Raw genomic sequence first — 21439 nt, 5'->3', positions numbered from 1 at the left:
TGCTATAACCAATCATTGCGGAGCAGAGGCGGGACTGTCGGGAGAGGCCGTGGGTTCCTCGGGTGGCCCCCGTGGGTGCGAAGGGCTGGGAGGCGGGGACCCGGAGGGAGGCGAGGATTGGAGGCCTAGGAGAAGACGGGCAGTTTTGGAGACCAATCGCTGCGGAGAGTGATCGGGGCCCGGAGGGCGCCAGTGCACCCAGAGTGGCTGGGGCGAGAGGGACGGAGGGCGTACTTCTCAGGGCGGCGAGGATTGGCTGCGATACCGAAGACAGGCGGGCCAGGCGGCCAGTCGCTGGGGCCATGGGCGGGGCTCCGACGTGCAAGGTGCAGTTTGGCCCGAGCGCGGCGGGAGGTGGCTTGGGACGCCCACGTGTGCTGCCCCGGGGCTGGGGGACGAGTCCGAACTCCGGGCGCCAGCGCAGAGGCGGGGCCTGCAGATGATTCTCTGTCCCCCACATTTGCACCCCACTCCCCTCGGGTGGACGGAGTGGTGCACACCGACTCGCGCTGTGTGAGCTTCTGGAAGCGTCTGAACCTCTCTGAGCCCAAGCTTCCTCCTCCCTGCTAGACTTCCTGTTGCCGCTCCCCCGGGAGAACTGACATCCCTGCCCTCTCCTTGACCTTCTGGTGAACGCATTTGGCCTCCAGCAGGGCACACGGGGTCTGTGAACCCTGCGTCCCCTCGCCTGACACGTGTGGTCCCCGGGATAACTGCGGACAGACGGCTGGGCTCTGCCCCTTGCACCTCTCTGAGCCCACCGTGTCCCTCCGTCCTCTGGCTCACCACCGCGGGATGGAGGGGGTTACCCGGCTCCGGTTTCCCCTAAGGCTGAGCCGAGCTGGTGGAGATCAAGTTCGGAGGCAGGGAATCCTGGGAGGGAGCAAGACCAAGCTCACGTTCAGGGCCACTGTACCAGCCTCCTGCCAAGCGGGGAACCGGAAGACGGCACGTGGGTCCCGGGTGGGGGGCGGCCTGAGGTGTGAGCCCGGGGCCGTGGTCTTCCCACGGGGGCGCCTCCCAGCTGTGGTTTGTGCCCTGGCAGGAAGGAGCAAGCGGACCCTGTTGAGGTCCTACTGGGTGCTGGACCCGGAGCTTCCCCAATGTCACCTGGCAACTTTGCACCCCCCCTTCACAGATGCGAGAACTGAGTCCCACGCTGGCTGTGCTCCTGGTGGAAGTGCCCAGAGCTGGGGTGAATCCCACTGTTTTATTTACTTACTGGCCCCCTGACTCAGTTTCCTCCGTACCTCCCACAGTCGGCGTGTGTGTTAACTGAAGGAACGCAGGTGAAAGGCTTCCATCTGCTGGGCCGGCCACAGCAAGTGCTCACTCAGGGAGTGTGGGTGAGGGACCCCTTATTCTCGGGCCTCAGTGTCTCTGTCAGCAGGGATTTATGGAATGGGGGTTAGCCCACTTATGGGCAAGATTTGCAACCGGAAGAGGGAGAGGTTTATGCCGGAGGCTCCTCCACCCCCACACCTCCTGGCCGGACCCTGGTGCCCCTGGGGATGGTGCCAACCGAGGCAAGGGTCAGGCAGTGGTCCACGCTGCCAGAGGTGTGGGCTGGGCGCTGGTTTCTGCTCTCCGTCAGCAAGCTGCTGCCACCTTCCAGGCCAGCCATGCCCTGTGCCAATGGCACCCACCCCCACCCACGGGCAGCTTGGTGGCATCGGGCCAGGGTGCCTGGGACCCCAGCTCTCCCACATCCCACCAGCTGACCCTGGGTAGGACGCTCCTCCTTACCCCCCAGTTCCCTTTCCCACCGGGGGATCCCCAGGAACCACCTTGCAGAGCAGCCCTGAGCCAGGCCGGGGCACAGTGTTGCCAATGATTGGCGAAGGCCAGAAAGGGTGAGCCATATGGTCAAGGTCAGGTTTGAGGCTGGCAGCAGGGGAGGGGCCCACAGGCAGGGCCACCAGGCCCGAGTCCCCATGTCCCCCGCAGGTGCCGGCTGAGAAGGCACCGCTGTTCCCTGCCCTGTGGGAGGGGGATCCCTGGTGTGGCAGTGCCAGTGGCCGGAGCTTCCCACGGCAGCTGCCCAGAGGCCCCGAGGGGCCGGGCCACGCGCCCATCAGCGAGGACAGCAAGTGCTCCTTAGGGTCACGGAGGCTGCTTGCAGGGTGCCCCAGGCAGGCCCTCACAGGGGCACATTTACCCTGTCTGCAGGCGAGGCCTGACTCGAACCTGGGGCTGGCAGGCGAGCTGGCTCCTCCTGCCGCAAAGAACCATGGGTCTTGGGCCTGGGCCTGGGGGACCCCACCAGCCCGCGGATGCCTGAGCACGGCCTGCCGAGCCGCACCTAGCAAAGACACCCGGCTCCTGGGCCCAGGAGGGGCGGCCTGATAAGCCAGGGCTACCCGTCCCTGCACAACCTCCCAGAAGAACTTGGGCCAGCGGCTCGGGGAGGGTGCAGGGTTGGCTGGGGCCAGAGGCCGCTCCCCACCCTCGCCCCAACACTGATGAGTTTATTCAGGTGAACTTTCAGGAAGCTTTAGTGCAAGGCCCTCGCTGAGCTCACTGGCAGCAGGCGACAGAGAAGGGGCACCCGGGCGATGGGTGGGCCTGGCAGAGGACACAGCCCAAGAGCTGAGCCCTGATGCCAGGGAGGGGCTGCGGGAGAGCTGGGGAGCTCCATGCAGAGGACCTGGGGGGGCACGAGCCTGGGGGGGCTGGGCCTGTGTGGAGAAGGGTCAGCCCAAGAGCCTGAGAGCCCAGCAGGCCCCCTCTACGTGACAGACGAAGATGCAGGCGGCTCCAGGGATGGGAGGACTTGCCCCAGGTCACAGGCCCCCCAGGGCAGGCCCGCCTGGCCCCAAGCTTGGGGTCCCCAGCGGTGGGAAGGGCGCCCACACTGGGTTAGGGAGGTGGGACCCCAGGGACGGCCTCCCAGACCCACGGTTACTCACACTGGCTGATTTCCACAGAAACCGGGGACCTGGGGGAAAGGACCGTGATCTGGCCCTCCTGGGGTGAGTGACAAATAGGAGGGGCGGGCAAGAGGGGTGATGTGCCCACCACAGGTCCCGAGGCTGCCCTGAACCCCAACTGGCCGTGTGGGGGGGTCCCAGGGTGAATTCCCAGTGCGGCTTTGTTGTAGGTGACCAGGCAAGGGAGGGGGACCCCCAGAACACCCGGGAGGGGGCCGGGACCCCTAGAACACACAGATGATGACCTCCACCCTGCAGCTGGGGAAACCAAGGCTCAGAGGGGTCCGAGGGTGGCGACGTGGCCAGGTGGGTCAGCCTGTAGCCTGGGCTCAGGGGCACCAAGGCCCTCTGCGCCAGCCCTGCCCCAGCCACCCTTGGAGGGGACGCCTTTGCCACTCTGTTGTACAGAGCATTGAATTGAGGCTCAGAGAGGGTGGGCCACTTGCTCGAGCCCACACAGCCGGGTCAGGTGGGACTCTCGGCAACAGTGACCTGGCGCTCATGGGCCCCAAGCTCCCTCTGACCATGGGCCCAGCAGCCCGCCCAGCCGAGGGGGACGGCGGACGTTCACAGTGGCAGTATTCACGAGAGCCGCAGGGTGAAAGCAGCCCCGTGTCTGCTGTCAGACGGATGGACAGACAACTCAGGGTCCGTCCATGCCACGGAGCATCCCCCAGCTGGGGAAAGGAATGAAGTTCTGATACGCACGGCAGCATGGATGTACCTGAAGATGTCATGTGGAATGAAAGAAGCAAGATTGAGGGACGGCTGGTGTAGGTTCCACTCGCAGGAAGGAGCTAGAAGATGCAGACTTGCAGAGGCTGGAGAGAGCTGAAGCTACAGGGGTGGAGTGGGGGTGCAGTTATTACATAACAGGTGTGGAGCTTCTGCCTGGGGTGACGAGGTTTTGGTCATGGGGTGACAGTGGCTCAGCTCCGAGTGTAACGCCACAGAAGGGGACCCTTGAGGGGTTAAAACAGGGCACGTCATCACGCCATGTTGCATATGTGTTACCACAACAAAAACAGACCTACAACTGGGCAGCCCAGAGGATGCCCTGACGGTAACTGTGGACTTTGGTTTGTATAATTATAAAAACAATTAGCTCATCCCTTGTAACAAACACCACCGAGAGGGGTTATGAACCGGGGAAGCTGTGTGTAGGGGAATGGGAACCCAATCACTTTTCTGCAAACCTACAACTGCTCTCAAGTTCACCTAAAAGGACACACAAAACCCTTCGCTGCCCCTCATGTTGCCCTGTGGCCACTGGCTGAGCCCCCTGACCACAGTGGGGCCCTCCACAGCTCACCCAGGGCCCCAGAGACTGACGCCAGGCCCCCCCAGCCAGAAAGGAGAGGAGCGAGACCCCTTTATGGGTGGGAGACTGAGGAGAGGGCCCGCACGTCAGGACCACAAGCCGCTGACACTGGTCGGCGGCAGCTGCCACGTTTCGCTCAGGACGGGGGCCGGGGACTGTGCCCTGTGCCCCCCAAGCTGACAAAGTCCTTCTGGATGGAAGGGTGCGGGGCAGGGGGCGGCCAGGTCCCCAGGGGCTGCTGTCCATGTGCAGACGCCCACTTGCGCCCACCCTCTTGCTGGGAGGGGAGGGGGTGGTGTGGTGGGACACGGGTCTCCCCACTCCAGAGCTGCCGCCCAGCTAAGCTGCGGTCACGGTGCCAAGTCACCCTTCTGGCCTGTCCACAGCTCACGGAGCTCCACGCGGCAGCCCAGGTCCCGTAGGGCGGCCTTGGCCACGTCCTCGCAGTCTGGGTGGGCGGCACGGGCCTGTGCGATGAGGGCCTCGGCCCCCAGCTCCAGGAGGGGCTGAGAGAAGGCCTGGCTGCGGGCCACCAGGTTGCGGATGAGCATGCAGGCCTGTTTCTGTGAGGAGAGCAGAGGGTGCATGGGGTTGGCTGGGGTCCACTCAGGCCTCGGGCTCCTTGTCTAACGCGACTGTGGCCCACCTGTCCTCCCATCTCATCCTCTCAGAAATCCTGTGAGATGGGGCTAATCCCATCACCCAAGCAGAGAAACTGAGGCTGAGGGAGGCTGAGTGCTTGGAAGCTGGAGCTGATCCTGCAGGTGTGGGAACTCAGGGGCTTGGGAGAGATGAAGGGCAGCCCAAGGGACAACCCTCCCACCCACTGAGGCTGGCACAGGAGCCTGGGATTTGGGAAGAGGGACAGGGGTCTGAGGGCTGAGGGGCTGCATGCTGGGTCCATCTGTCTTTTTCACTTCCAGTTACTCGCTGGTTGCAGGTGCCAGATTGTGGCAGTGCAATGTCCTGACCGGGTGCCCATCTCCAGCAGATGGTGTGAGGGGCTGCTCAGCCAGGGAGCTGGGGTGAATAAGGTGATAGGCGAGCCGGGGGGCCAGGGGTGGGGGGTCCCTGATGAGGGATGGGGCCTGGTGAGTGGGAGGAGGCCCCAGGCTGGGAGGAACAGGACCAGTAGCTTCCAGCACCCAGCCTCGGGGTGTCCCGGGGCTGGTGACCCTCTCCTCCTCCCTCCCACCCACCCAGCCAGCTAGCTGGACTGTAAAGGAAAAACGGAGGAGGACTCGCAGAGTGGCGAGGACAGTGGGAGACACGCAAGGGACCTGCCAGGTGAGGATGTGCACGACAGGGAGGCCGGGGCCCTGCTGCCCACTGCCCACCAGCCCACGCCCACCTTCCCGTGCTCAGCGCGCCGCCCACTACCCCGCCCACCCGCACGCTAGCCTCTCGCCCCGCCCACTGCCACCTGCACGCCGGCCTCTCGCCCCGCCCACCCGCACGCCGGCCTCTCGCCCCGCCCACTGCCCACCCGCACGCCGGCCTCTCGCCCCGCCCACCCGCACGCCGGCCTCTCGCCCCGCCCACTGCCCACCCGCACGCCGGCCCCTCGCCCCGCCCACTGCCCACCGGCACGCCGGCCTCTCGCCCCGCCCACCTGCACGCCGGCCCCTCGCCCCGCCCACTGCCCACCTGCACGCCGGCCTCTCGCCCCGCCCACCCGCACGCCGGCCTCTCGCCCCGCCCACTGCCCACCTGCACGCCGGCCTCCCGCGGGTGCGCCTCCATGGCCTGCAGGGCCGCCAGGGCGCCGCCGCCCTCCACGATGACCCGGCTGTTCTCCGGCTTGCGCAGGGCGAGGGCGCCCAGGGCCGCGCAGCTCTGCTCACACACCTGCGGGCGGCACCGTCAGGGACTCGCCCCTGGGGTCCTTGCGCCAGCAGCCCCCGAGGGCGGGACGCGGCTGCCTCCTGCTCCTCCGCGCCGGTGAGGCCAGCAGCCCGGGGGCTCCTCGAACCCGCCCCCCCACCCCACCCTCACCCCCACCCCTGGCCCACACCCCCCTCGCCCTGGCCCGGCCCGAGGGAGTGGGGCGCAGCATCAGGCCGCGGGGGGCCACTGAGCTGTCCCCTGGCCCCACGTCCCCCCTGCTGTTCCCCAGCCCCGTGGGTACCTGGGGGCTGGCCAGGTGCCGGGTCATGGCGCCCACGATGGCCTCTGTCCCGCCGGCGCGGACGATGGCATCCTTCACGTCGTCGTTGCCGGCGATGGCCCGCAGGGCACTCAGGGCCTGCTTCACGAGGTCCTGCACGGGGCCGGTGGGTCAGCCAAGGGGCCTTGTTGTCACTGCCCGGGGGGCTGGCGGGGGTGACGCTGGGCAGGCTTGGAGGGGTGGACACCACGCAGCCCACCGGGGTCCAGGGTGCTGCCCACCAGGGGCTTTGCTGGGACTCGGGCTGCCCCACAGAGACGCTCACCCGAGACAGGGAGGGAAACCGAGGCCCACGTCCTCGACGTTGCAGGCGGCTGGGCCCAGACCACCCCATTATCCGGGGGGTGGTTTCAAGTCAACTCAGCCAGCCCAGGACCAGCCAGGCCAAGGCCGTCTCCAAGGTGGCGAGGGCCGGGCAGAGAGCAGTGTGCCCCCCGCAGCTTCTGCCCTGCCCATGGGATGGAGCAAAATGAGGGGCAGCAGCTCCGGGGTGGGTGCTGGCTGGGCATGGCAGGGGCTCCCGGGAGGTGACATGGGAACTGGGGGGCCGGGGGCTGCGAGCCGGCCCAGGTGCTCACCTGGTGATCGGCGCCGTCGGCCAGTGGGCCCAGCAGGACGTCGAGACCCCCGAGGTCCACCATCTCCTGGCAGAACTCGTTGCGGACGGCCAGGCGGGACAGGGCGCCACACAGCTCGCCCAGGACGCCGGGGTTGTCGGGGAAGGCTGTGGAGAGGGAGGGGCGGGCTCAGTGCAGACCCCGCCCTGACAGGGGAGCCCCAGGAACGACCGGGGGCTGTGCCCCAGGAGAATGAGCCCGGGAGCCCATCACAGGCCTCCATGGGTCGCCCGGGCCCACAGTACCCTCTGCTCGCTGCTGGGGGGACAAATGTGCACCCCAAGAAAACTCCCACCAACCAAGGGCTCAGGTGACCCCAGAAAACCGTAAAGGCATGAATATAAAACACCCGAGACAATTTCTGTGATCTGGGGGTGGGAACGGGCTTTCTGAGAGCGACATGAAACCCAGAAACCACAGGGGCTCGTGTAGGCAGTGGTGGCCCCGAGAGAGCTGAACTCGGGTGCCATTGACAGAACCGGGGGGGCAGCAGGATGGGGGTGCCGGTTCTGCGGCAGAGCCATGTGTCCACGTGACTTGATCCCACACTGGGCTCGGGTTGCTGGGGGCAGGTTTGCAGCTGGGGGGGTCGCCCTCCGTGACAGCTTTACGTCAACGGGGTGGCCCCGGATAACCGGGGTGGGCTGCACCCACCCAGAGGCCAGGGACCAGTTCCCTGCAACAGATCCCTTTTCCTTTCCAGCAATAAATCTCAAGCAACTAGGATAAGACTGTTTCTCCGGAAGAGCCCTGGCTTGCACAAGCGCCTGGGAATGGCTGAGAACACGCGAGATCCCCCAGTGGGGAAGCAGCCCGGCCGCACAGGGCTTCAGGGCCGTTGCCACCATAAGGCCTTTCCCCAGTGGGGCCGGGGCTGTGGGGCCCAAACGTCAGCCCTGTTGCGGGGAAACCCTGCGCCGGCTCCCCATTGTCTGCCCTTACCCACAGACACCCAAATTTGTGGACAGACAGTAATAACGGTGTAAACCTCTGCCCAGACTGGCACGGTGGTGACCAGCAAGCCTTCCCTTGCCTTCCGGAAGGGGCACCCCTGTCTTCCTCTGCGGGGGCTCCTCTTGGGTTGGACAGAGCTGGTGGCCCTCCCCAAATGGCTCCAGAGACGGATGGGGGACCTGGGCTCGGGCCACGGGAGGTGGCCTCAAAGTCTCCTGGAGCCAGCTGTGCCTGAAGCAGCCCTGAGCCCGCTCGCTGGCCCCTCCTACCTCTGGCGGCCTCGATGAGGACCCACAGGCCCTTGTTCTCCTGCACGATCATCTTGGCGTGGGCGTGGGCGTGGCCAAAGGGGACGCGGATGTCATCGTCGAAGGTCATGATCCGCAGAGCGCAGCAGGCCTCCCTGACCACGTCGGCATGGCGGCCATGCCGGGTGATGGCGCCGGTCAGCAGGGGCAGCACGCCGTCCCTCACCAGGTCCTGCCGGTTGCGCTCGTGCCGCAGGCAGGCGTGGCGCACGCAGCGCAGCCCCGAGCAGGTCAGCTCGGCCGTGTCGGCGTGCCGGGCCAGCGTGGCCACCAGCAGCCTCCGGCCCTGGGCATCCAGGAGGTCGGGTTGGCCATCAGTCAGCGCCGAGAGGGCGTCGAGGGCCAGGAGCAGGAGGTCCTGGTTGCCCACTGCGGCCAGCTGCCAGGCGGCGAGGAGCACCGAGTAGGCGCCGTGCTGTGCTGCCAGGAAGCGGCAGCCCTTGTGCCGCTGGCACTGCTCGCAGAAGCGGGCGAGGTGGGCCAACACCTCCTGGGGGCGCGCGCTGGCCACGCTCTCCTGCAGGGCATCCAGGGCCTGCGGGACACAGAGAGACCCCTGAGGCAGCACCCGCGGTGGACGTGATGCGGCACCTCTGGAAGCCTGGGGCACCAAGAGGCCACGTGGTGCAGCCCCAGGGCAAGGGAGAGACCCTGCCACCCAGCACCCTTGCCACACCTGAGCACAGACGTCTCGGCCACTCCAGCGCTGGCTGCTCACCTGGGCAGGCCCCATGTGCAGGACAGACAGGACGGGCCCAGCCGTCCCACAGAATTGCTGCCTGGGGCCATTTGTTACGCGGCCATAGCTGACTGGCGCTCCCGCCAGTGGGTGGCTCTCCGAGGAGGGCGGGAGTTGTCTTCCCCAGGCCCACCCCACCCCAGGTGCCTCCTTTCTGTCTCTCTCCTTCGCTCCACTAAGACTGACTGAGAACCGGCCATGGGGAAGCACGTTAAACACACAGTCGATTCCTCCAAACTCAACTGTAAGCCCTTGAGGAAGGGCAACGAGGACAGAGAAGACACGCCTGGCAGCCATTCCGCACCCGGCCTCAGCCTCAGCCAAGACCCCCGGTGAAGCTGCTCACAGAACCACAGGAGCCGGGTTCCAGAGAAGCCAGCAGCCGGAAGGGTTTTCCACCCGCCTCCACTGCCACAGAAGGCGAGGCTGGCTGCGTCGGCGAGTCCTCATGAAGCCTCACATTTGTCATCTTCCCTGGCTGGATGTCACAATTCAACAGACTATCAGCACATAAGCTGAAGCCAGAGGGTGTAAACTCCAGCCATGACGCAGTAAAATATCAAAATGTCCAGGTTGCAACAAAACATACAAAGAAACAGGAAGCAATGGCCCAGGCCAAGGAGACGAAAGATTCAGAAAACATCAGCGAGGAGGAGCAGACCTGGGACACACGAAAGAAAGACTTCAGTGTGCCCAAAGAGCTCAAGGGAAACAAGGACAAAGAACAAAAGGAAATCAGGAAAACGACAGATGAACAAAAGTAAAGATCTATAGAGAGACAGAAATTATGAAGAATAACCAAACAGAGCTAATGTCCACAGTAACAGAAATTAAAAACTCCCTGGAGGTGTCCAGCAGCAGGGAGGAGCTGGCAGAAGAAAGAATTAGAACTTGAAGATAAGACAATTGACACTGTCCAGTCTGAGGAGCGTAAAGAAGAAAGAACAAGGAAAAAGGGCACGGAGCCTGAGCGAGAAAAGGGCAGAGAGCACGCTCAAGGAAATAATGGCTGGAAACTTCCCAAATTCAAGAAAAAACATAAATATACACATCTAAGACGCTCAATGAACTCCAAGCAGGATAAACCCAAAAAGACCCACATTGCACCAAGTTATAATCAAACCGTTGAATGCCAAAGACAAAGAGAATTCCAAAAGTCGCAGGAGAGAAGCCACGTGTGCAGGGGCCCAGGGCCCGGCTCCCCTGCCCCGATGGGGAATGGGGCTCCCCAGCATGGAGCAGCCTGCGGGACTGGGACAGAAGTTGACGGTCATCAGACCTCCTCGGGAAGAAAGTACATGCAGATGGGATCATAAACAGAGCACAGAAGCTCCCCTCCCAGATCACTGTTGGTAACAAACCTCCAGACCTGTGTGTCAGGAGGCCCCGCTGAGACTCAGTCCTCACACCCTCTGGAAGGCTTTGTCCTAATAAGCCCTTTGCACTCCCACCCTCGCGGAGCGCTGAGTCCACTTTCCAGCCGGCCGCCGCCGGGAGAACCCTCTCCTGTCCATAAGTCCTAATGAACCCGCGTCTCACTCTGTCCCTGGCGTTCCTCGGCTTAAGGCCGTGCCAACCGAGCCCTTCGAGAGCAGGGCTGGAACGATGTGTCACACACAAGGAGCATCACTGAGGCCAGTTTCTTCTCATTAGAACCCCTGGAGGCAAGAAGGCAAAAAGAGAACACCGCCAACCTAGAACTGAATTCCCGGCAACACTATCTTTCAAAACCGAGAGAGAGAACCTTACCCAGGTAAACAAAAGCTGAGGGATTCGTCACCACTGGACCGGCCCTGCAAGAAAAGCTACAGGGAGCTGTGCAGCTTGGAAGGAGAGGACACGGGACAACTGACGGAGCCACACAAAGAAATAACGATCCTGGGAAAGTAACGATACGAGTAAATGTAAATGCCAGACCAGCATATATTTTATTTGTAACTCTACTTTTTTATTTCCTACAGGATCTAAATGGCAAATGCATAAAATGTAATGATAAATCAAGCGGTTTTGGACTCATCATGTATAAAGATGTAATTTGCGAAGAGAACTACACACAGGTGGGGGACAGACAGGGACAGGAACATAGTTTGTGTGTCCTACTGAAGTTGAGTATCAAAGCAAACGAGAGTGTTATAGATTTAGGATGTTAAACTGAAGTCCCATGTAACCACAAAGAAAATATCAGGAAACAAGCAAGCTCACAGAGACAGAAAGTAGAGCACAGGTTGCCTGCCAGGGGTGGGGGCAGGGGGGATGGGGAGTCAGTGCAAAATGAGTGCAGGGTTTCTGTTTGGGGCGAAAGGCAAGTTCTGGAATGGAAGGTGGGGGGGGGCACCACAACATCGTGGATGTGATTCATCCCGCCAAACAGCATGCGCGGGAGGGGCTGGGATGGGGAGGCTTGTGTTGTGTACATGTTTCTGCCATAAAGAGAGAGAGCAACTAAGTAAAGGATCGACAATGGAATGCAATGGATGACCTCACACAGGATCTAAGGACAGAGGAGAAAAGGCTCAAAAGGACGTTACCGGGACCTAAGAAAAAACTGGAATGCAGACTGTCAGCTTTACATCAGTGTTAAATTGCTCGGACTCGATAAGGTGATTACATAATTGAATATCCTTGCTCCTAGGAAACATACAGGGAAGTATTATGTGTTCAAAGAGCGTGATGTGTGTAACCTGCTCTTGAAAGTTCAGAATAGATGGATGGACGGATGGAGGGACAGACAAAATGATACGGCAAATATGGCAAAATGTTCAAAGTGGTGGCTCGGCGGGGGGGTGCGGGCAGGGGGGTGCTATGTGGGAGTTTCCAGGATGGGGTTTGTATTGTTTTGGTAACTATCCTGTAAATTTGAAATCGTTTCAAAATAAACAGTTAAAAAACCAACAACAGAGGGCACGGCACGCATTTCAGCAGGAAGCCTCATAAGAAAGTTGAAAACACTTCTGACGCACGTGCCTTTGAGCATGTGCAGGGCTGGAATCACGACGGTGCCGTGTTTAGTCAAATACGATAGAAAAATTAATTCCAAATACCTGCACAGCAGTGTCCCTCAAGTTTCAGTTAAATCTTTGTCCTGGATCTTATCACGGAGCTGAGTTTCTACATCAGCGGACAAGGAAGCCTGGTTTCCCAGGCCCCGGAAGGCCGGGCCGGCTGGCTTCGGACATGGCGCTTGCTGGGGTGGCAGTGGTGGGCTGCGCCTCTCGGCCGTCCCTGTCACCGGCGGAGGATCTGCCACCAGCCCTGGTTCCCTCCCTCCCTGCGAGGGCTCTGATTCTGCAGCCCCCCGTGCATGTGAAGGGTCTTCACTCACACTTTACTCAAAGGGAAGTCTTGGTTGCATTTCTACCCGTCTGTTTGCAACAAACACTAGGGCTCTAGCAGATTCATTTCAAAAGGCCCATCAAGGTGGGTTTCTCTCCCTCGACAGAGCAGTGTTTTTCACACACTGAAGCCCCTACACACAAGCAGAGGTGGACGGTGCCGTGAGGGGCTGTGAGGAGGGGGCTGATTCAGGAGGGAGGAGAGAACGAGGATGGTGGGGTGCAAGCCTGAGTTCAGGGTGCCGCCTCCAGGGAAGACAGTGAGAGCGGGCGGCCAGGAGGGACAGGGCAGGGACTCGCAGGCGGCCAGGAGGGACAGGGCAGGGACTCGCAGTTTTTACTATAAATACTTGAGCTCTGCTTGATTCTTTTATGCCCAGAACATGTTTATGTTCTTAGGCTGGAAGATAGCAGAGCAGTTCCGAGCCTGGCTTTCGCTGGAGAGGGACCTAGGTCAGGCTCACAGCCCTGTCCTTACTCCCTGTGACACTCAGGAGGTCACTGATCCTTGGGAAGTCCTTCCTCATCAGTCAAACGGGCTGGTCACAGATGGAGATAATGCATTCTTAAGAACTTAGCCCAATGCTGAGCATTCCGTGATTGCTAGCTACTATTGTTCTTGAGATCCTTCATATATAAAGTGCTCCTACAAATCAATAAGATGAACATCCCCCAACAGAAAAACTGACAGAAGACAAGCTCAGGCCCACAAAAGAAGAACTAGGTAGCCAATATTTTGGACATATGATCACCTTCACAAGCAAAGAAAGGCAGAAGAAAACAGCGATAAGGCAACGTTCACAAGACCTCTGAGTGGCAGGAGATGACGAGAGCCTTGCCTTAGGCAGGGCTGGTTTGCCGTCCAGGTTTCCTTTTCCAGGTTTCCTGCCCTCATTTACTCTGCCAGGGAAGACCTCTTTTTTATCTCTTTGGATCTTAATTTCAGTGCCTGTAAAGTGGGGCTAATTACCCTAACCTTGCAAGGAGCTGTCGGGAGAAAAACTGAGAAAGTGCAAGGGAAGCCTCCAGCTCAGGGCTGATGCCCAACGAGCATGGGAACCTACCGCCGGTTTACCAGGTTCAATGGAGGCCCTGAGGGAAAGTGTGTGACCCCAGCGAGCTCGGCCTTCCTCGTGGACGGAGCGGGTCACTGGACAGCAGCACCCGCCCCAGTCCTCGTTTCTCTCCCTCGGAATCAGGGACACCAGCACCTACCCCACATGTGTGAAGTGCTAAGGAGATCCCAGCTGTGAAGTGCTGGGAAACAGCAGGTGCTCAATAAATGACAACTCCTACCATCATCCTGCTCTTTCTTCCCGTGGCCCCGCCAACCTCTTTCTTTGCACAAACCCGGGAGGTCCCAGAGGAGGCTCCCCGGGGTGCTCAGCCACGTCCCTGTAGGACCCGGAGGCCCTGTACTGCCTGAGCCCCGGAGGGCGCGTTCGCTGGCTGCTGGGGCACGTGGGGGCCGTGCGGAGAGCGGGCCCTCAGGATGCTGCCAGGAGGCCATCCTTCACCCAGGCCCGAGCTCAGGGGGACCCAGCCGCGCTCTCCGTCCATTCCATCTGTCACCTGGGAATCAGGGAGCTCCCCTCCATGGGCTCTCAGCCCCCTAGAACCGCCTGCTACCACCTGCCGGACACCCACCCCGCGCTCCGCCAGCTCATACCTGCAGGACGTCGTGCTTTGGCTCCTGGGATCCGTCCGTGGCCACTTTCGGTGCCGTCTTCACAATGTTGCTGAGATCAACCCCTGCAGGGAACAAGCCCGGGCTGGGGTCGGGGGCCCCTCTGTGGTGCTGGCCCAGCCCCCAGTCCCCGGCCTGCTCCCCGCCTCCCCGTGGCTGCCCCGTCCCTGTCCCTGTCCCCCGCTCTGGCGGCTATGCAAGGTGGCCCCTGCTGGTGGCTGTGAGCAAGGGAGGCCACGACACAGCGCCAGACGGAGAGGAGGGGACCCCAGGGCTGCCCCCACAGCGCCCAGTCACCTTCCAGTGGTCCACGGACCCCTTTCCTGCATCCGCACCCCGCCACGTGGCCTGGCCACAGCCCCAGACCCCAATCTCAGGGCCCTGCTGGAGCAAACCACTTGTCTCCTGGGGGCCGGGGGAGCTCAGGTTGGGGTGCAAGGGGCAGGCAGACAGACAGACGGCACTGTTTCCAGGAGGTGCTTCACTCAGGGAAAGCCCCTCCAAGGAAGCAACCACTGAAACGAGACTACCCAGAGGGCTGTGTGTGTGTGCGCACGCACACATGTGAGGGGGCGCTCCTGGGGTGCAGGGCCTGTGCCGCTTCCCGCCACTGCCCACCTTGGGACTCGAACTGCTCCACGGCCTCCGCCACCGCGTCCTCCGGCCCCATCTCAAACTCCCGGATGTTCTCCCGCACGGCCGCGTCGAAGGTCTCCTGGGTGATGCGCCGGGCGGCCATGGCCAGTCTCCCCCGTGGGGTCCGGCCAGCGGACGTCCCCGAGCTGGGCAACGAAGGCGAGACGAGAGCTCCAGCACGGTGGGCAGGCACCTGGGGGGGCTGCCAAACCACCTTAAACCGGCATGTGGGGAGCACCAGCGGGGGGCAGAGGGGGTGACCCCCAGGAAAGCCCCACACCTGAGAGCACACAGAAGGGCCACGTCCCACTTAAGAGAGGGCAAGGGTCATGTCAACAGACGCAGCCGTGCGTGTGTGTCCTGGTAGTAAAAACCAACCGACCAGTCAACCATTATTTCAAAGGCAAGACAAACAAAAAATTAATGGAAATAATTTCTGATAAGGGGAAGGGCGTGGACAGAGCAGAGGACAGGCCTGGAAGCCGGGCTGCTTGCTCCGAGCGGGATGTGAAATGGGGACTGTCAGGGAAATACAACCGCCGAGAGTGAAAATGAAAGCGATCGCCAAATGAATTGATCGCCCATGAATTGAGCTGATCCATTCACCCTCTCCCACGGGGCCTGCTCTCTCCTGTCTACGGACATGGGTTGCTTCAGGGGGTTCTGAAATGCAGCAATAGGACCATCCATCCAAATGGACCGCAAGAGAAGATCTCTGATGGTTTTTGGGATTTCTGTGACTGGAAATGGTCTTGACGAGGCTACTCTGAGGCCATTATAGCTGTGGCAAATTAAGGAATAAGGTGTTTGCCATTCGGAACCCGCCTAAAAGTACAAAGATTCATCGAGGAAATTGGAGACGTTACGCACAGAGGCAGCACTCCTAAATTTGCGGGGGGAATAGTGATGTGAACTCGTGAAAAGTTTTCTCTTAAATGGATGTGAACCCACTTTTCTAGAAAAGGGACCTGAGGAGACGACCCCAGCAGCCACAAGCACCCCCGATGCCGACAGTGACTCCCAAACACCACCTTGTAGCGGGAGGGGCCGGACTGCCTGCAGGTCTGGCAGCAGGAGGCTGAGATCGGAGCAGCCTGTGGCCCCGAAAGCCTCTGGGGCCGCATGGGAAGGACTCGGATGATGGGGCAGTGTTTCTCTCCGGGGGGAAGGAAAAGTTCTGGTCAAGATGGCGGAGATGGCAGCACAACCATGTGAGGCGATTAAGGCCACTGAGCTGTCCACTTGAAAGTGGTTAAAGCGGAAATGTTATATTGCGTGTATGTTACCATGGTAAAAATAAAAAAATAAAGAGAAGAAAAGGGGACTTGGGAGCAAATCCAAAGGGGCAGCCCCTGCCCCCCAGCCAGAGGTGGGACAATTGAGCATTCGTTAAAACAAAAATCCAGCAGGCACCTAATGAAAATCTGCCCATTCATACTAGTAGACAGATGGCCCAACTCGCTGTTCTGAGAACTGGGATCCCGTCTCCCCTGCCCGAGGGGGCCCAGGTCCCCCAAGAGATGCCACTTTCCAGATGAGCCCAGCTCATCATCCAACGGGGAACAGGTCTCGGCAAGGGTCAGAACTGGCTGCAAATGGACGGGGGATCTGAGGATGGGTGGGTGGCTCAGGCAGATAGCGACTGGACCCACTGGTTCAGTGTCCCGGGATGGCCTCGGCCACACGTGGCTGTCCAGCAGCTGAAAGGTAAGTCACTGAGAGTTTAGTTCTGTATAGTTTTAATTACCTTAGATTTAAACAGCCACGTGTGGCGGGTAGCGAGCATGTTGCGTGGGACAGCACCAAATCCAACCACCAGACCTCTGGGGCAGGGGTCACAGTCACGCAAAGCATGGGGGTGGCTGCAAAACCCCACCGGAGGACCTCAACCATGGGGTGACAACCCAGGATCCTCGACAAATAAATGCAAGAGAGAAAAAAGGAAGTTGTGCTGGCTTGAAGAGTGTGCTCCCCAAATTTCATGCAGGACCTCAGAACATGAACTTATTTGGAAATGGGGTCTTTGTAGATGTATTTTGTTAAGATGAGGTTCCTAAGGAATCCACACAAAAAAATGAATGAATTCAGCAAGGTTTCAGGATACAAAAGCAACAGGCAAAAATCAGTTGAATTTTTGTATATCAGCAAGGAGCAATCCAAAAGGGGAAAACAAAACAAAATAACCCTCCATTTACAATAATATCTAAAAAAAGAGTTAGGAATGAATTTAACCAAGGAGGCAGAAGACTTGTACACTGAAAACTACAGAACATTGCTGAAAGACCTAAATAAATGGAAAGACTTCCCGTGGTTATGGAATGGAAGACTTAATATTGTCAACATGGGAATATTTCCCAGAAAGTGCTCTACAGACCCAATGCAATCCCTATCAAAATTCCAGAAGGTTTTTTTTTTTTTTGGCAGAAATGTAAAAACCCATCCTAAAATTCATACGGAATTTCAAAGACCTCAAATAGCCAAAATAATCTTGAAAAAGAAAACCAAGTTGGAGGACTCATATTTCCCAATTTCAAACCTACCACAAAGCTACAGGAACCAAAACAGTGTGGTACTGGCGTAAGGACAGACGTCGAGACCAATGGAATAGAACTGAGTTCAGGAATAAACCCAGACATCTGCGGCCAATTGATTTCCCACAAGGGAGCCAGATCCGTTCAATGGGGAAACCATCTCTTCAACAAATGGTGCAGGGACAAGTGGGTGGCCACACGCAAAATCGAATGGGAGCCCACCTCTCACCACACACGAAAAGGAAGTCAAAATGGGTCAGTGACCTAAACATAAAAGCCCAAACGACAAAACTCTCAGATGAAAACAAGGGAAGTCTTCAGGGCCGTGGGTTAGACAATAGATTCTCAGATATGAAGAAAGCACGGGCATCCTGAGAATCCCGAAGAATAAAGACTCTATACAAGTTTCACTCGCTAAGTTTAGTTTTCAGAAACTAAATCCACCAGAGTGTTCCTAGGCCGGATATGTCCCAAACTCAGAGGCAACAGCCTCTCCAAGAACATCAACCAGATGCAGCCCCTTCCCCATAATGTCGACACCCCTTTTCAGTATGAACAAGTTAGGGTGTCACTGTCTAGACACCCCTGTAGATTGAGACAATGATCAAACGAGAGGGAGGGGTGGTCACAGACAACAGAGGATCTAGCAGAGAATTATGGCCATGGAATCTTTAAATAAATATATATACATATATATACATACATATACATATATATATATGTATATGTATGTACGTATTTAGCCTCTAGGGTATTAGAACAGCTACAAGGAAATAACTGAAATGATGGAACTGTAACCCACAACATTCATTTGCTCTATAATAACTTGTTAAATTGTACTTTGAAACTTATCACTATTTTGTATGTATGTTATATTTCCATGAAAAATCTTAAAAAAGAAAGAGAGAAGGTTCGGGAGGAATGTAATAACTTAAGGAACACATCAACCAAAAAAAAAAAAAAAAACAATTAAAGAAAAAAAAGGAAAGAAAGCAAGAAAGCAAGCACAGGCAAAAAAGAAAAAGAACAAATAAACCAAAATTAAAAAGTTTTGTACATCAAAGGAGAATATCAAGATAGTGAAAAAACAACCTACAGGATGGTATAAAACGTTTGCAAATCCTATATCTCATAAAGGTTTAATAACCAGAACATATAAAGAACTCCTACAACTCAAAACAAAAAGACAAACAGCCCAATCAAAATATGGGAAAAGGACTTGAATAGATATTTCTCCAAAGAAGACAGACAAATGGCTACTAAGCATATGAAAAGATGCTCATTATCATTATCCATTTAGGGAAATGCAAATCAAGACCGCAATTAGATGCCACTTCACACACACTAGGACGGCTATTATTTAAAAGAAAAGAAAAAAGGTGGTGGAGGTGGAATAACAAATGTTGCCAAAGATGTGGAGAAATTGGAACCCCTGTACACTGCTGGTAGGAATGCAAAATACTGCATACACTGAGGAAGACAGTTTATGGTTCTTCAAAAAGTTAAACACAGAATTACCATGTGACCCCTTAATTCCACTTTAGATATGTACCCAAAAGGACGGCAGGCAGGGACTTGGCAAATACTTGTGCACAAACGTTCACAGACGCATTAAACAACAGCCAAAAGGCAGAAGCAGCTCAAGTGTCCATAGACAGATGATGGATAAACACAATGTGGTCCACCCAGACGATGGAATATTATTCGGCCGTGAAAAAGGAATGAAGTTTGGATCCAGGCTACAAACATGAATGAACCTAGAAAACATGATGCCGAAAGAAAGAAGCCAGACACAAAAGGCCACATATTGTAGGATCCCATATGAAATGTCCAGAACAGACAAATTCAGGGAGAGAAATAGATTAGGGGCTGGGGAGGGGGGTAAGGGAATGGGAGTGACAGGTCGCTCGTGGGGAAGGTGCTTCCTTCCGCAGTGATGACAAGGTTCTGGCACTAGATGGTGGTGACGTTCTTGCAATCTTGTGAATGTACTAAAAACCACTGACATGTACACTGTAAAAAGGCGAATAGTGTGCTATGTAAATTACAGATCAACTGAAAAAATACTATTGTTTAAAAGCAACAACAGATGACAGCCAGCCCAGCCCACACGCAGCCTGGAAGCCAGGGGCCAGTGTGAATGTCAGATGACCCAGTGGCCCTTACTAAACTATTTTAAGATATTATGTAGATATTACTATTACACCCTATGCCCACTAACAGCGCTGTTGTCTAATATACAGTCCATGAGCAACTTTCCTCAGTTGTCCGAACGTCCTTTAAAACAATTTTTTGAATTCTGGCTCCTGGTCCACGCATTGCCTTAAGGGTGTGTTGGGGGAAAAGGGACACGCAGGGGGCAAAGAGCCTTTCTTTTGCTGCTTAACAGATAATTTGGCCAATTTAATTTTTATGGGGGGGGCAGGGCATCACCCCCCACCCCCAGCTCACTTCCCTGGACATCCCCCCACCTCTCCCTGCTGCTCCAGAAGAACAAAGAGTTTGTTTAGGGCTTGCCAGGTCACTGGTGAAGGAAAAGAGTATGGCTCTCCTGTCGCCAGGTAAAGAGTTTCTGGGGTGGCCTGGGGTCCCGGCCAGCTCCGGGGGCAGGGGTTTCCAGGCTGGGAGCTGCAGGATCAGACGTCTGTCCCTTCGCTTCCGGCCCAGTGGGCCAGCAGTGAGTGCCACCACCACGCCTTTTCTACAGACGAGGAATCCGAAGCTCAGAGATGGGAAGCCCCTGCCTGAGGTCACACGGGCAGTAAAGGGCGCGGCTGGGACCCCATCGTTCTATCCTGCCTCTGCAAAGCTCCTGCCAGTCCTTCCAGGCTACCTCCTTCTGGGAGCCTTCCATGGTTTCTCATTCGGAGTCTGTGCTCTCTGGCCTGGCTCCCCTGACCCATGACGTTCCCTCTGCCCAGTGCTGAGCTCGCTGAGCTGGGAATGTCACTGTCCAGTCCTGTGACTGCCCCTGAGTCGAGTCCTCCAGGGTCCCCTAGGGCTGGAACAAGTCAGGAGAAAAGATGGCGCCTGGACACGCTCATCTGGGCACCAGGCCAGGGGAGTCTGCAAAAAGCATTACCAGCCCCCGTGATGCGGCTGGGGTGTGCGGGGGAGGGAGGTGGGCACTGGGGATTCCCAAGGCAACTCCACCAGTTCTCTCTAACCCGTGGTTTTACTCATCAAAAAACAAAAACAAAAACAAAACAGCCCCGGGACGTGCCCGTGCAACTCCCTCCGCCCACCGCGATGCAGGCACTCCCCTCCCGGCCACGCCCTGACCCTCTATGCCCCACCCATTAGCCTACACCGCTCACCTGCCCGGCACACCCCCTGTGCCGGTTTCCTGACCCTCAGGGAGCAAAACCCTCACCCCTTACCAGCACTTTCCCTGCTGGGCCTCCCCCCACCTCTCTCTCACTCTTCCCATCTACCTGCAGCCCCGCTCTCCAACCGCCTCATTCCTCTTCGTATTTGCACGGTGTCATCTCTACCTAGAGCGACACCGTTCACTTATTTATTCCCTTGTGCTGTCTGATCCCCATCGCCTCTGACACTGACTCTCCATGAAAGCTGGGGGGCTAGGAGAGCTGGATGCGCAGCAGGCGCTCAGCTCAGGGGCGACGGATCAATGAGTAAATGAATGGAAACAAAGCTGAGTCCAGAGAACCGGGGAATTTGGTCCTCACCGGCTCTTTAAGATTCCTTCACTCCCCCCAAATCGAGACCCCGTCGCCAGCCCGGCCCCGCGGCGCCCACTCCCCTCCCCGCGCGCGAGGGGCGGCGGCAACGGCTGCTCACCGGGTCTCGGCGGCCACGTGGGGAGGGGGGTGGGGCTCGCGGCTGTCACTAAAAGGGTCGACTTGACTCCTGCCGGCCGCCGTACGCGCGCAGGCGCACTAGCACCGCCCACCTCCGCCCCGCCCCCCCAGCCGACCGATCCCGGGGCTACCGCGGACGCAGGTAAAGCCAAAAGAACCACCTGCTGCGCGGCGGCGGGGGCGTCCCTAATGCTTTTTCCTGGCTGATCACCGTTGACGCTGCCCTGTCCTGGAAATCTCTCGCCTCGGGAGCGTCCGTCCCGAAGCGAGGGACAGCACGCCTGCGCGAGAGGGCTCGGCGGCGGCAGCAGTTTGCGCCTGCGCATGAGTGTCCGCGGCGTCCCGCGCCTGCGCAGAGGGGCTCGGCGGCATCGCGCGCTTGCGCAGAAGGACCCG

The 21439-nt window shown here is 58.3% G+C and overlaps 2 protein-coding genes across 4 annotated transcripts; both read right to left on the bottom strand.

Moving 5' to 3' along the window:
* Positions 1 to 1024: 1024 nt before the first annotated feature.
* LOC119520209 lies at positions 1025 to 4497 on the bottom strand. The gene is made up of 4 exons (XM_037817911.1): positions 4337 to 4497; positions 2522 to 2678; positions 1223 to 2459; positions 1025 to 1038 (listed from the first exon to the last, which is right to left on the bottom strand). The coding sequence occupies exons 1-3, from the start codon at positions 4495 to 4497 to the stop codon at positions 1743 to 1745; spliced, it is 1035 nt and encodes a 344-aa protein (XP_037673839.1). The 3' UTR covers positions 1025 to 1038; positions 1223 to 1742.
* Positions 3995 to 21375, bottom strand: ARMC6 (armadillo repeat containing 6). Of its 3 annotated transcripts, none has more exons than XM_037817998.1 (8): positions 21205 to 21375; positions 14674 to 14837; positions 14038 to 14120; positions 8259 to 8832; positions 6997 to 7142; positions 6380 to 6511; positions 5962 to 6099; positions 3995 to 4814 (listed from the first exon to the last, which is right to left on the bottom strand). In XM_037817998.1, the coding sequence occupies exons 2-8, from the start codon at positions 14792 to 14794 to the stop codon at positions 4602 to 4604; spliced, it is 1407 nt and encodes a 468-aa protein (XP_037673926.1). In that variant the 5' UTR covers positions 14795 to 14837; positions 21205 to 21375; the 3' UTR covers positions 3995 to 4601. The 3 variants fall into 3 exon arrangements, with proteins under 3 accessions (XP_037673926.1, XP_037673927.1, XP_037673928.1); XM_037817999.1 differs by lacking the exon at positions 21205 to 21375 and adding an exon at positions 21024 to 21035; XM_037818000.1 differs by lacking the exon at positions 21205 to 21375 and adding an exon at positions 20912 to 20931.
* Between the last annotated feature and the right edge of the window lie 64 nt (positions 21376 to 21439).

This window comes from Choloepus didactylus, chromosome 25 (assembly GCF_015220235.1).
Source record: "Choloepus didactylus isolate mChoDid1 chromosome 25, mChoDid1.pri, whole genome shotgun sequence".
NCBI lineage: Eukaryota > Metazoa > Chordata > Mammalia > Pilosa > Megalonychidae > Choloepus > Choloepus didactylus.
The sequence above is the reverse complement of the archived record's forward strand: the minus strand, read 5'-3'. Positions and strand labels throughout refer to the sequence as shown.